We start from the raw sequence: 15,804 nt of genomic DNA on the forward strand, positions 1-15,804 counted from the left end.
GGCTTGGGGTCCATATGGATCGCCGGGGGATTGAACCACTGTCGTCCAAAGCTAGCGTGCACAAGGCAACGCATGGCTTGCACCACTTCTCCGGCCCAAGAATTTTATACGTTTTATCCATAATTAAAAGTGCACAGACTCAGACAGACAGACAGGCAGGCAGGCAGGCAGACACACACACACACACACACATACTTTCTGTGATCAGAGGACCCAATACTCTAATATTATATAGGAAGTGACACCAGCCATCTTGATGCAAGGGGCTAACAACTGTGTTTTTCCATACTTTGACCTAGCTTTGCTTCAATGCAGAAGAATTTCCTCTTCTATGACCATTGGTTGTTTGTTGGGCAATTTGATTAATGATTTAGGAGTTTGGCGTTGGAGAGGAATTCATTTACATTGAATAAAAAGCAGTGAGAATGTGGAGCATGTGTCCTTTGTAGAAGCATTACTTTCAGTTCTATGAACAGAGGCATCTGATCCAACTGGGCCCTACCTCATGTTGCAGGCATTCTCGGTGGGCCAGCTCTGCCGTGAGCAGATAGATGCTGGTCACTTGGAACAGTTATGGCCTGAGTCAGATCATTTTTCCTTCACAAGAGACTTAGTGTCAAAACCCAACACCAGAAACAGATGGAAACCTGACTTTGGGTTTTAGGTCTTGTTTAAAGGATGGGAGTTGCTGAATTGAAAACTGTTAGATCCATGGAGCCTGTAATCATTTTAAAGATAAAACTGGAGAGGGGAATATACAGTATACACAATGAAAATGAAATAGAAAAGTGAGTAATTTTCTTGGGAGATTACTTTTTTGGGCAAAAACACACTTTAAAAATGAAAAAGAATTATATATGAGTTATATACTATATTTAGCCAAGTTATCTCACCTCTAATATTCTCTTGGTAATTTGAAGATTATTACACTTGATATATGCATAGCAAATTGGAAGATTTTACGCAGGTAATTTTAGTTCAGGTAAGTTGAGATTGAGACTATTTGCATGATTCCCCAAAACATTTTTTTAATCGTAATAGCATAAATAATGTCTCTTTAATGTTTTCAGTGATTCTTTCTTGTGCTTTTTGGGTTTTTGTTTTGTGACTACACCCAGTAGTTCTCAGAGCTTTCTTCTTGTACTTCACGCAGGAGTCATACCTGGTTGTGCTGGAGGACCATATCATTGGGTGGAAAGAATTGAAGCCAGGTTGACCACATTCAATGGAAAATGCCCTGTCCTCTGTGCTATCTCTCCACCCTAATTCTTTTTTTTTTGGTTTTTGGTTTTTTGGGCCACACCTGTTTGATGCTCATGGGTTACTTCTGGCTAAAGCTCTCAGAAATTGCCCCTGGCTTGGGACCATAAGGGACACCAGGGATCGAACATTGGTCTAGATCTTTCCTTGGCTAGCGCTTGCAAGGCAGATACCTTATCTCTAGCGCCACCTCACCAGCCCTTCCACCCTGATTCTTATTAGGCTTCTCGATAGCACTTTGAAAGGGACTTTGCTAACCTGGTAGTTTGGATTGATGTTTATAGCGAGCTAGATAGGAGACATTTAGTAGTCACTTAAAAATAACAAACCAAATCCTTTATGAAGTGGGCAGAAAAAATAGTTGTTTTTTTTTTTTTTTTTTTCAAAAATGTTGTTCATGTCTATACAAAACTTTTTTTTTGGCCTAGGGCTGTTTCTAAAACTGACTCACAAAAACATTATTTTCCTTTGATATTAATGTAGATTTAATTATGGCATCCCATTATTGGATTTATTAGAAGCTTTGGCAATTCTGATATTCTCAGTGAGTCACAAAAGCTTTGTTTTCATATAATGGTAGTATGAGTTTAATTATGGCAGCTTACTGCGGGAATTATCAGAACTCTAGCAATGCTAATATTTTCTGTGGTTCTTGGTTTACATTTTGGTGTTTGGGCCACACCTGGTGATACTCAGGGGTTACCCCTGGCTCTGCACTCAGAAATACTCCTGGTGGTGCTCAGGGCACAACGAGGGATGCCAGGGATTGAATCTGGGTCAGCAACATGCCGTACCTGTTTTGGGCTTTCTCAAGCAATGTTCAGGAGGTACAAGGTGCTGTCAGTGCACACAGTACTTGGTCTAGCTGAGGAGGTTGGATGCTCAATGCTTGGGCCCAGCAATGTGATGCTGTTCGGGACTAGCAGCACTAGGTGCCTCTAGGTTAAGTGCTAAGGGCTACCAAGACTATACTCAGCAGGGCACAGGGATCTGTGTAGTACTGGGTATCAAACTAGGGGCCCTATAGGGATGGGCTCTATAGTCTCCCTCCTCTGTATGTACATACATATTTCCCCTATGATGGAATATCTTTCATGGATGATAGCTGGGAAATGATTCTTTGTCTGTTTCATATGTCTTTGTTCATTTGTTGTTACAGCAGTTCTGAGGGACCTAACCAAGTGTGTTCTTCTCTTTTTGATGAGGGAAGAGATAAGAACCATCAGGGTATTATTGACCTAGAATCCACATCTCCTAATGATCTCACCCTTTGTTGAGGTCTTTTCTCTGGGGAGGCACTTAGTTATCTGTTGCACAAGGGGGCTTATTTGGGTGCTGTGCCTGCTGATCTGAAGTTTCTCTGTTTTAGGGCTGGTGTACAGGGCTCTCTAGTCTGTTGGAGAGGCCTTTCTAATTTTAGCAAGTTACTGAGGGTCAGCCAGTTCACTTTGTTGTGGCTTCTTTGCAGGAGTGATTTAGGCAGCCGCCACCCCATGTAGATTTTTAGTAGGGCTTCCTGTGGCTCACTAGTTGCTCACCTGTGCTCTGCTTTTTGAGTTCTCTCTGTGGTGCTATGTCATGTTTTACTCTCTTTTTAGAAAGAAATTCAAGCCATGAGTCAGTGCAGCCATCCCAATGTAGTGACCTATTATACCTCGTTTGTGGTAAAAGATGAACTTTGGCTCGTCATGAAATTGCTGAGTGGAGGTAAGTGGGTCTAATTGTTTGCTTTGTTTTTGTTTTGATTATTGCTTTTGTGTGAGACAGCTTGTTTAATAATAATCTTTGATTTTGTTTTTCGTTTGGGGACCATTCCCAGCGATGCTCAGGGTATAGTCTGGATTCTATGCTCAGGAATCATTCCTGGCTGGGCCTATGGAACCATAGGGAGGGGTATTGGGGATTGAACCTGCTGCATGCAAGACAAGCATCTTGTTTACTATTTACTTGTTTACTCCTAGTGGCTCTTGGGGACCATATGAGATTTTGGAGATTGAATATTGGTCAGTGGCTTGCAAGACATGTGCCCTACTCATTGTACTATTTCTCTGTTCCCTAATTTTATTTTGTTTTGTTGTTGCTGTGCTGGGGATGGAGCCCAGAGTCACATGCATGCAAGACAAGTGTGTTACTAGTGATCCACATCCCCCACCATGAAGATTTTAGATTTAAACCCCACACTCACATGTTTAAATTTTGTTTAGTTTATTATCTGTGTTTTTGCACTGATATAAACTCTTTTCAATCTGGATAATGATTTTTTTTTAACAATATTTGTGTCTTCTTTGCTTGCCTTCTTGGTGCTGGCAAGGGTCCCAGAATGCCCTCTGTGCTGTCTTCCTGCCCTTCTCTGCCTTCTTCTTCACCCTAGCTTCTTTCTTACTTTCTCCATGTGCTCATTTTCTGAATTATCACATTCTTTCTGTAGTGAACCCTCCTCACTTCCTTCAAAAACATGAACTGACCCTTCCTCTTTCAGCTCTGTTTCTAAACATAATTCAAGCCCTTACCACACTTTGATGTCATGAATTATTCCAGGGCAACTTTATCAAATACCTGGTGGTGATGGAAATGTTCCAGAGTGATGCCATCTAGTTTCTACTAGTTACATGTAGTTCTGGAACATTGGACTTGCGACTAATGTTACCATAAGACCGAATTTCTACTCAGCTTTAATTAGCTTATATTTAAATAAACTTAGGTGGCTATTGGCAATGGTGCATGGCAGTGTGGATTTGATTGTGAGCTTCTTATACTCAGAGGAAAGATACAGGGTAGGGTGTTTGCCTTCCATGTGGTCCATCTCTGTTTTATCCTCATCTCTACATGAGGTTCCCAGAGCACAGCACTGACAGGAGTGATTCCTGAGCACAGAACCAGGAGTAAGCTTTGAGCACTGCCAAGTGTGGCCCCAAATAAACAGATTGTAGACTTCTTGAAGATAGATAGCATGGTTGAATGCACTTAATTCTGGGAAACTAGGGCCCAGTGGGTGCTCAATAGGTGCTGTTTCAAGTGAAATGAAGAGAAACTTTTTGCATCCTAAGTTACATTCTTATGTTGTTGATCAGAAACTACAACTATTTTCATTCCTTGTTTACCTATGGAAAGGGAAAGGGTTTCTCTCTAGTTTATGATCACTAAAGTTATAAAAGCCACCAACAATTTATAAGATATCTGTACATTTCTGCATATACTATAACAACAATTTATAAGATATCTGTACATTTCTGCATATACTATAACAACAATTTATAAGATATCTGTACATTTCTGCATATACTATAACAACAATTTATAAGATATCTGTACATTTCTGCATATACTATAACAACAATAATTCTTGAATAGATTGAGCACAAACTTTATGGCTAAATCTTATTCAAGACAACTTGTTTTCTTTAATCTGGAAAGCATCCTGAAGTGGCTGGTGTCACTATCCTGCTTTTCTGAACATGCAAGAGAATTAAATAGTTTGCCTGAGGTTATGGTTAATTAACAGCTTGCCCTAGTCACTGTTAATACTGGAATTTATGGCCATAGGACCTGTTGATTTAAAAGCTGTGCTGAGCTACAAGTACTATGGCTTTCATTATACAAGACCTGAAAAATCAAAGCTTAGAAAGATGAAGAGATTTCCTTCTAGCATGAGCACACTGCATATCGGGAGTGTTCTCTTGGCCAGGGTGTCATTCCCAGTATATATTTTGGGAAACAAGAAGTTTGATTTAGGACCAGAGGAGAAAGAACTTTTTGTGAGGTTTTGATTCAGCAACTTGGGTGTAGTAGAATTTATAAAGCCCATTTTGATCTGTAGGCCCAGTTCCTTCTAACTCTGAATGAGGGCAGCATCTTAATTTTTTTTTTTTTAAATCAGCTTCTTTGGATCAAATAGAACCCCAGAAATGAGATGAGGAACATGCTGTAATTGCCTTGGGGCAGTTTGTATTGGTCTCTGTAGGGAGCCTGGAAGAGCTTAGTTCAGTTCTGTTCCCAGTCTTGTCAATCCTATTAGTCATTATTTCCTTGAGTGCCCACTTTGGTTCTTAATTAAAAAGAAGAGGAAAAGAAAAAAGGAGGAAAGAAAAAAGAAAAGGGAAGCCAGTTGGGGGCCTTATTGTTGTGTTGAGTGCTGGGTCTATCTTTGAATTCTGCAGACAAGATCTTTGTCAAGTAAAATGATCTTAACCTAGTTTCTTCTGGGGTGGGGGCCCACCACTCTAAAGTAAACAAGACCTTGTGTGTGGAACTCTGGGTCACACCTCCCTGTTGAAGTGAAGAATTTTACTTGCGTTTTATTTTTTTCTGGTGTGTGTGAGAGAGCGTGGGGGTGATCTGTGTTGGGCCTGCAGCGCTCAGCAGCTCTGGCTCTGTGCTCAGTGTTTGCTCCAGGTGGTTACTGGGTCGAGGGGGGTCCATGGAGCAAACGGAAATTGGCTACATGCAAAGCAGGCACCTCAGTCCCAATGCTGTGCATCCCTCTGACTCCTGCTTTCTCATTTTAATTATTATTTTTATTTTCTGAGGTCACACCTGGAAGTGATCAGGAGTTTCTTATGACTCTATGCTCAGGGGTCACTTTGGGCAGGGTTCAGGGGATTCTGTGTGGTCCCAGAGATTGGATCAGAGTCTGCCAAATTCAAGGGAAGCACACTGTCTTCAGCACTCATTAAAATTAATGTATTTTCATTTAATTTTCTTTGAGTTTGACTTTGTTCCTTTTCCCAAGGACCTGTTCCTTCATTGACATATTCAAAAGAATTCCAATCTAGTCTCCCTGGATTAGATAAATAGACACTGGTTTTAAGCAGGTCTTCACAGGTTAAGAGAAAGTGGGAAGATGTGGACTTTTGTTCATTTTCCTTTCTATAGGCCAGGTTTTCATGTGGATCTAACTTATGTCTACACACATAAGATAAAGAGAAGTTGTCTTTGGGAAGTATCCTTTGCTAACAAGTCTTAAAGTCCAGGAATCAGTGAATATGCAGATGTTTGCTTTCTCTCTTAGTAGAGACATATATTTTGTGCTATAATATTTTGTTGTGTCAGTTTTTAATGAGGGCTAGGCTTCTCCTCAGGTAATAATATCTGATGGGGAACTCAATCCTCTTATTCACTGCTGAGAGCAAATTCAGGTCCTGAGGTAAGTCATTTGTTAACGCTTCAGAAATGTTAAACCTCTTGGTAATTAGGGCTTTTTTAAATGACCTGGAGGCTTGGAATATTAATTAGTATGTGTTGAAACATGAATTCTTAGTGCCAAGGATGCTAATCTGCTTATTGTAACAAAGTACTGGGTATTTATTCCTTTACAATAAAAGTCTACATCACGCATTCAGAAAATGAAAATAAAGACTACCAAGAGTCACTGAAAGAAATGTTCTGCTTATAAGATTGAGAGGCAGCATAGTCAACCTGCCTCACCTGTGCTTTGTGTATTAAGAATTTGGCTTCTTTCCTCAGTAAATCCCTGCTGTTTTTTTTTTTTTTTGTTTGTTTGTTTTGTTTTGTTTTTGTTTTTTCCCCACTTTGGACAGCCTATTTTTTCTTTTCCAAATTAGGCATCTTTGTCCCTCTTTGTTCAGGGAGGAAAGACTGACACGTGAAAGCAATCCTGAATTTTGCAGCCCATACACATTCTGATTTTAATGAATTTAATTTATTTTGTGTGTGTGTGTGTGTGTGTGTGTGTGTGTGTGTGTGTGTGTGTGTGTGTGTGTGTGTGTGTGTGTGTGTGTGTGTGTGTGTGTGTCACTCTTGGTGGTACTCAGGACTTATTCCTGGCTCTGAGCTCAGGGATTACTTCTGGCAAACTCAGGGGACCAAGGGGGATCAAACTCTGTCACATGCAAAGCAAGCACCCTAATCTCACTAGTGCTAACATTCTGATTTTTGATCCAGAATTTTTTTCTTGAGGTTTATCTGAAAGTGTGCTCACAAATAATTTGATTTTAGTATTTCTAGTCAATTACTTGCACACTCAGGAATATTTGTATTAAATGAGATTAAAAGTGGTCTTTGTTTTGTTTTGTTTTGTTTCCATATGCTTTGCTTTATTAAATAGGGAGTTTTAGTCTGAAAATGTAATGAAGAATCTTAGACAACTTTTTAATTCTTCTGTCTCTCCATTTAGGTTCAATGTTGGATATCATAAAGTACATTGTCAATAGAGGTGAACACAAGAACGGAGTTCTGGAAGAGGCAATAATAGCAACTATCCTTAAAGAAGTTTTGGAAGGCTTAGACTATTTACACAGAAATGGTCAGATCCACAGGTATGTTCTATAAACATGTTTAAATCAGAAAGGGGATCAGAGTGATAGCACAGTGGGTAAGGTAAGGCTCTTGTTTTGAAAGCAGACAACCTGGGTCTGGTCCCTGGCATGCTGATATGGTCCTCCAAGCCCTCCAAGAATGCAGTGCCGGGAGTAAGCCTTGAGCACTGCTGGATATGGTCCCTTCCCTCAAAAGAAATTTATCTTTCTGTACCTAAGTCCTTTATAAGAAAGTCCTTTGTAAGTTTGTAAGAAATATGAAAAAACAAAACAAAACAAATCAAAACCCACATATTTTATGAGTCTGGGGTGATAGTATAGTCGGTAGGGCATTTGCCTTGCATGCGACTTACCCGGGTTTGATTGTTAGGAATGATGTCTGAGCACAGAGCCAGGAGTCACCCTGAGTGCTGCCAGGTGTGACCCCAAAACAAAAACAAATGAACAAACAAAACAAAAAAGAAAATGCATATTTTAAGTTATTTCAAAGTTAGTCCAAATAGATGGGAAAAAAGTACTTCTGAGTGAAATAAGAGAATAGATTTTGATGAATTATATTAATATTAGGATTTACTCATCTCTTTCATTTAAATAAGACTAGAATCTAAATAGAATACACTGAGGGGTTACATTTTAAAAATCAGTTACTTATAATACTTTTGAAGATCTACTCAGTTGAACTGGATAACATCTCTGACTTTGTAATATAAGTCAGACTTGTTTAAAAACATTCTAATATGTTCACTTTTGTGGGAGGGAGGCATTTGGGTGACAGGTGGAGATGCTGTGAGGTTACTTCTGGCTCTGTGCTCAGAGGTTACTCCCGGCTCTGTGCTCAGAGGTTACTCCCCGAAGTACATAGGGGACCCTGCAGGGAAGGGCCTGAACCAGGAGCTCCCACATGTAGAGGTTGTTCTCCAGTCCTTTGAGCACTCTATCTGGCCTCCCAATTATTTTTGGTGGTGGTTGTGAGAGAAGAATGTAACACAAATTTCATTCTTTTAGTATGTGGCATAAATGCTAAATCCTTAAACACCTAGCAACGTAGACTACCAGTGCCTGTTTTAAATGGATTTATATTATTTAGACTCTTAGGAATAGTTTCAAGTAAATAAACATTTACCTGTAATGCCAATAAAGTAATTTCTATACCTTAAGCATAAGTGAGCTATATGCTCAATGGTATCTACTGTGTCTTTCAGTAATTATAAAAAAATTATTTGAGAAATAGAATGGCCATTTTGTATTTAGGAGAGTATAACTTCTGTAAAGGGGAGAAACATTTATAGTACAGAATATTATAATTTGTAATTAGATTGAGAATATCTAATTAAATCAAGTGTTTAATTAGCCTGATCAAAGGCATTGTTTAAGAGGCTAGGGGAATTGCTTTGGAATTGTTCCACAGGAAAACATAAGTGGAAATAGAATAGCTTTACACAGACTGGGAGTTTTAATTCCTACTAAAATGATTGCTTGTAAAGTTATAGAGACTCTTTACCTCTTCCTAACTAACCCTCAGTTGCAAATTATAAAATCACAATGTGCCTTTTTTACTTTTGTAAAATCTGTGATAAAATTTTAATATTTTTAAAATAATAATTACATGAAATAACTGCATTATGAGATAAATCTTAATGCTGCCTGAGTTAATGAAATGTCTGTTCTCCATAATTTATTCTACTTTTTTTTTCTAATAGGGATTTGAAAGCTGGTAATATTCTTCTGGGTGAAGATGGTTCAGTACAGATAGCAGGTAAAACTGAAATAAAGAAAAACTCTTTGTTTTCAGAAGTGTTAAGAGCTTCCAGAAATGTAGTCTTTTCTCTAAGAAATAAGTACATATATGTAATGTTTTAAGAATATATCTACCCTATTAAAATATATTTAAATCATAATGTTTAAGGCATAATATGCTATTTGTAATTTTTGACCATTTTTTGGAGGGGGAGATGTTCAGGTGTTACTCTGCACTCAAGTATCACTTCTAGCGATGATTGAGGGACCATATAGACTGCTGGGGATTGAACCTGTGTCAGCTGTGGGCAAGGCAAGCATCTTACTTGACGCAGTATCTGTTCAATACCTCTTTATTTTTTTTTAAGTTGAGACCCTTCTAAGCTCTAGTTCTGGGCATCACTCCTAGAGATACTTGGCCTGACTATGGGCCTGGTGAATCAGTCAGTGCACAGGCTCAGCAGTCATGGAACCACCAGGGCCACACTTCCTTAGACCACATCCTGTTATATTTTAGAACACAGCTTTTGAGAAAGAACAATTATATTTTATTATGTTTTCTATCTATATTTTATACTACTTATATAACTGCAAAAAGTAGTTCCCCACTTTATAAAAAATATAATTTGATTTTTGGCTATAACAAGTCTGTGTTCAGGCTGTTTTCTAGGTTTTATGGTGAAGTCACTCCTGGTAGTGCTTGGGGAACCTCATATGGTACCCAGGATTGAACCCAGGTTGGCTGAATGAAAGACTAATGCCTTATCTGCTGTACTATTTCACTGGTCCTAAGAAAAACCCAGGTGAAAAGTTTCTTGATTAATTTGGGAACTTAACAGGCTTTTTTTTTTTTTTTTTTTTTTTTAATTTTGTCGAGTTGAATTGTGAAGTCTTAAATATAGGACTTGATTTGCTCTGAATTTCACCCCTGCATGGCTGATCGTGACAGGTGGGAGGCATGCCCAGGCAGTAAATATTTATTGAGAGAATGCATCAGACAAGTATTTTTTATGTGTAGTATCTTTCCTTAGTGATTGCATCTGGAATAACTTGAAAGGCCTGGGACAGAGCTAGTTCTCTTTGGAGCCTTGTTGGCCCCTCCTCAGTTAAGGTCTGTCTCATCAGTTCTCACACTTGTCACTGCTTTTGCCATTTTGCCTGAACTGGACTGGCTCTGTTTGTTGCTGTTTTTTTTTTTTTTTTTTTAAACATTTTGGTCATAAAATAATACTCATATCTTACCAGCTCATTCTTGATCAGAGTCAGTACTCTTAACTTACAATACTGAAAAAAAAAATAGATATGTGTTTCAGGTGTTTAAATAGCTGTTACTGCTGATGTTTTTCCACCTCCCTTCGTATTCTTCCTCTCTTTCTACCTCCCAGTCTCATCTTCCCCGTTTGTGCTCAGAACTCATTCCTGTCTCTGGTCAAGAATCACTTGTGAGGGGCCGGGTAGGTGGCGCTGGAGGTAAGGTGTCTGCCTTGCAAGCACTAGCCAAGGAAGGACCGCGGTTCGATCCCCCGGCGTCCCATATGGTCCCCCCAAGCCAGGGGCGATTTCTGAGCACATAGCCAGGAGTAACCCCTGAGCGTCAAACGGGTGTGGCCCAAAAACCAAAAAAAAAAAAAAAGAATCACTTGTGGTGGAGACTCAGAGTTTGGGGATCAAACAGCCGTATGTAAGGCAGGTGCCTTGCTGACTGTACTATCTCTCCAGCCCTCATTTCCTTCTTTTGCAGATGTGGGGGAACCATATCTTTAGTGTAGATTTCAGGTCTTTACCTATCTAGTTATATAATCAATCTTGGTAATATTTGGACTCAAGTTTATTTGTAGACAAATTTGAATATCTAACTTACATATTTAAAAGAATAAATGTGCAACCTAAAAAGTCTCTCCCCATCAACACAGCAGATAAATCTTGAATCCTCTTTTCTTATACTCAAGAATCTCTCTGGTAATGCTTTCTTTCACCTGTATGAAAAGCATGGTGCTGAACTTAGCATTTGTTTTTAGTTAAGGAAACTTAGGGGAATATTTGTTTTTAAAGGGAAGAATAAAGGTTTTCTTTTAATTATATTTAAAGAAGTTATTTGAAAATATAAAATGGCAATTGGGAATTTGTTTCTAATTAACCATTTTCCTCTTGGTGAAAAAATAATAAAAGTAAAACCCATGATTAGATCATTCTTTTTGAAAGATAAAACTGGCAAAATTCAAACATTGGTTTAAGATTATTGGTGTGGTATTCTGTGTACATTCAAGTTCAAAGGCTTTGGAATCAAATGGGCCTCATTTGATTGGCACGTTGTAACCGGGCGACAAGTTATCGCATCTTTAAACCTGTTAGTGACTTGTGTATCTTTTAATGTTTATCATTCAGCTAGCACAGACCTCTCTGAAGCTAGTTAAACTTCAGTTTCAAACACCTGTAAGGGCAGTTTGTTTTGGGGAGTGACATATAGTTTTAAGTGGTGAGGAGTAGCCAGTTTTCAATTAGCAAGTATTTCCATGCAGGTATTTTTTGTTGTTGTCTAAAAGTAGCCTAAGAATAAGTACTCGACTATTTAAAGCTCAAGAGAATTGATATGATTTTTAGGTTATAAATAAAAATATGTAATCTAATTTTGAGCTCAAATTTTTATTGTCTACATTAATCTATTTTAAATAGAATCTTTCAAATTTTATAATCTTCATATCCTATAAAATCTGGATTCATTTCTATTTAGTGGGTTATTTCAATTAAGTGAATAAATGTGAGAAATCCTTTGTGCAAACAATAAACAGGTAAGGAGTGGCAATAGAAACAGACAATAAAACTGTTTATCAGAGTATTATTATAGTTGGATATTGGAGGAAACAGCTTAGGAGTCCTGAAGAAATGTGGTGTATTTACTTTATAGACTGCCCATCAGCTATGATAAGTAGTGAAAGCTCTGTATACTGACCTTGAAAAAAAATTGCCAGTCTACATGATGAAGTGAATAAGTTATGATAGAATACAAAGTTTGTAACTTTTTATCTTTTTTGAAAGAAATGGGAACCTGTGTTTGTACTAAGAAATTCTAGCAGATTGAGGGGGCAGACAGCTTAGTTTATATCTTTTTGGTAGTTTCGGGTTTCTGTGACACATCTTGTGTTGCTCAGTTATTACTCCTGGTTCTCTTTTCAGGGATCACTCCAGGTGGTGTTTTAGGGAAACATATGCCGTGCCAGCGATCAAACAGGAGTCAGATGTGTGCAACACAAGTACCTTAATCTTTGCACTATATATTTCTGGTCCTTCTTAGTGAATATCTTTTATAGCTTTTAAAATTTTGAACCATGTTAAAATATGATCTGGTAAAACTAATAAAAAGAATTGATTCAATATACTCAATAAACCCTCTGGTTACCAAAGACAGTGTTAAACATGAAAAATTTCAAGCTATGTCCAAAGCAGAGAGCAGAAAGAACTTTCTTGTAACCCATCTCTGGCCTTTAGGTCCAATATTTATTATCTTTGATCATCCTTTTATTTTTAATTCAGGGGTGCCCCCTTCCAAGCTTGTGCTTTGGTGACTTTGTGATATTTGGGTTGACTGTGGGCCTGGTGAGTCAGTACACAGGCTCAGTGGTGCAGGGCTTCTCCAGCTCAGAGGTAATGGGGCTACCAGTGCCACACTGTACATACTCTGGTAGCTATTCTTTTATTTTTTTATTTTTTTGTGGGGTGGGTGCTTGGGACCCCACTCAGGACTTGGATCTGTGTTCAGGGTTCCCCCCTGGCAGTGGTCATGTGATCAAAGGTAGTGCTAGGATTTGAACCAGGTGTAGCCACATACAAGGCAAGCAACATAACTCCTGTTACTATCTCTGGCCCCTCATTCTGTTTTCAAAATAAAAAAAAATTAAGCTTAAATTATAGTTTTAGCCATCTATTTACTAAAGTGTTGATATTTGTAGTTTAATATACACAACTACTGCATCATCACCAAAATGCCCAACATCACTCCACCAATGTCCCTATATCACTTTCACTTTACTTCACTTCTTCATTTCTCCCTTCCCCAGTCCTAAGTTTCTCCTTCTTTCTCAGTATTCCCAGTTTTTTAATGTAGGGGTTAGGGTTTATTATCATTAGATACTAACTATTGCCTTGTTTTATTTCTCTGTGTATTACAGATGAGTGAGATTTTTTAGTATTTGTCCATTTCCCTTTGACTTATTTCACTTAATGGAGTGCTCTCTACTTCCATCCAAGTTATAGCCTACTACATGATTCCATTGTTACCCCTGCATAGTATTCATTTTGTATATATAACACAACTTCTTTTTCCAGTTATCATCATAGGTATGCATATATCTTTTTTCAACTAATGTTTTGGAGTAGATGCTTAGAGGTGGAATTACTGGCTCATCCAGATTTTGAATTTTTGAGAAGTCTTTTTTGCTTTTTCGTTTGTTTACCAGACGTTTCCACCAGTAGTGGATAAGGGTTCCTTTTTTGCCACATCCCAGACAACATTGGTCGTATCCAGTCTTTTTGATAAATGCCATTCTCACTGGTGTGAGTCGCTATCTCCTTGATGTTTTGATTTGCATCTTCCTACTAATAAGTGACAGTTAACTTTTTATTTGTCTATTGACATTCTTGATTCATTTATCTTCTCTTGGCCCACTTTGGTGGTTCTTATTATGCTGAATTCTGTTCCTAATGCCTCAGGTTAGTGCCTTGTATTCATTTGTCTTTTTCTCTAGAGAATGCCCATATTCCATGGCTTGGGGCAACGTGGAACAAAACAAAAAGACAAAACTCAACTTTGTCTAAACAAGTGACAGTAAAAAATAAGCAGACTAAAGCCTCTTTGCATGTAGCACCAGAGGAGTCTCTTAATTTATTGTTAAAAGCCAGGCGCCATAGAGATAGCACCCTGTAGGGTGTTTGCCTTGCAAGCAGCTGATCCCGGACAGGGAGTAGTTCGAATCCAAGCATTCTATATGGTTCCCCGAGCCTACCAGGTATGATTTTTGAGCGCAGAGCCAGGAGTAACCCCTGAATGCTGTCTAGTGTGACTCAAAAGCCAAAAAAAAAAAAAAATAGTATAACCAGAAAGATAATAGAGCAGGTTGGGTGCTTGCCTTGCATGCTGCTGACTCTGTTTCAATCACTGGCATCTCATATGATCTCCCAAGCCCATCCAGGAGTAATTTCTGAGTGCAGAATTAGTCTTAAACTCTGCAATTGGGTGTGGTCCCCAAACAAAACAGAACAATAACAAAAACAGTATAAGCCCTGGAGCATCAAGTTTGTTTGAAATTCCCAGAGAACTGAATTTTGCTCAAGCTATCTCTTTCAGACTTAATTTCCTCAGATGGAGTTACAGATACAACCCATGTCATCTGTTTCTGTGAAAACAAATAAGGTTCTTCCTACATCAGATCTTAATAGTGATTGGCACATAGTAAATCTGTAGTAGATATCCACAGCTGTCAATCTGCCATGGCATTCCTACTACTGCAGATACTATTGCTGTTATTTTGACAGTTACTGTTATTACAATCAATAGCAGGTCAACAGTTACTCTAATTTTGCACTGCAGGGTGCTCACCTGTACCTCAAATTTGTCCTGCAAGCAGTTCAAATCTGAGGGGCATTATGGGTTATAAAAACGCAATGCTTTTTTTTTTTTCCGGGGCCGGGAAGGTGGCGCTAGAGGTAAGGTGTCTGCCTTGCAAGCACTAGCATAGGACATTAAGTTTTTGTTTTTGTTCGATCCCATGGTGTCCCATATGGTCCCCCCAAGCCAGGGGTGATTTCTGAGCACATAGCCAGGAGTAACCCCTGAGCGTCAAACGGGTGTGGCCCAAAAACCAAAACCAAAATCAAAAACTTAATTTAATTCTTTAATTCTGGAGCTTTGGACATTAATTTATTGTTAAGCTTGCTCTAAGCAAACAAGGAAGCACAACTAATTTTCTCTGTTTTGTGATGAAATGTTCACTTCTCACTGAGAAAATCAAAAGACAAAAAAAGAGCAGTGAAGTGTCTTTGAAATTGTGAAGGCATGTCAGCCCCTGCCTTATTCTGCCCCTTGGTGCTCTGCCAGTTACCCCAGCCCATCATTCCTGTTAGATTGATGACTTGGGCTCCTCCTCTGGCCTTTTGGAGCTCATTGTCCTTTTCTTTTTCTCTTTTGGAATCCCCTGAGATAAGAGCTCCTGATTGTTTCTTCCTTTCTCAGATCTCTGTTTTTTTTTTTCCTCACCATTGGTGATGTGACCCAGTCCACAGCTGTTCTCTGAGGGCTGCTGAGTTCACAAGGGCACACACAGAAAATCATGTGGGGTTATTGTGAGCATTGACTAAGTATGGAAAGTGCTTAGAACCATGCGAGGTTCTTGTGAGCAGCCATTCCAGACTTTGCTCTGTATCCTATTTTTGTCCACATCTTCACGCCTGTGTAATAACAGACTGGAATTGCCATTTCCTGAGTGTCTATAAAGTTAGCAGGCATTGCAGTATTCAGTTTCTGCATTTCTGGAGCTTT

At 38.7% G+C, this 15,804-nt stretch overlaps 1 protein-coding gene across 1 annotated transcript in view; it reads left to right on the forward strand.

Annotated features, from left to right (window-relative positions):
• The window catches only part of STK39 (serine/threonine kinase 39), a 308,961-nt gene that overhangs the window by 78,871 nt on the left and 214,286 nt on the right, over window positions 1–15,804 (forward strand). The window contains exons 3-5 of the mRNA XM_049773425.1: window positions 2,859–2,967; window positions 7,394–7,535; window positions 9,236–9,291. Coding sequence (XP_049629382.1) covers window positions 2,859–2,967; window positions 7,394–7,535; window positions 9,236–9,291 — 307 coding nt within the window. The remainder of the gene's footprint in view (window positions 1–2,858; window positions 2,968–7,393; window positions 7,536–9,235; window positions 9,292–15,804) is intronic.

This window comes from Suncus etruscus, chromosome 5, assembly GCF_024139225.1.
Source record: "Suncus etruscus isolate mSunEtr1 chromosome 5, mSunEtr1.pri.cur, whole genome shotgun sequence".
NCBI lineage: Eukaryota > Metazoa > Chordata > Mammalia > Eulipotyphla > Soricidae > Suncus > Suncus etruscus.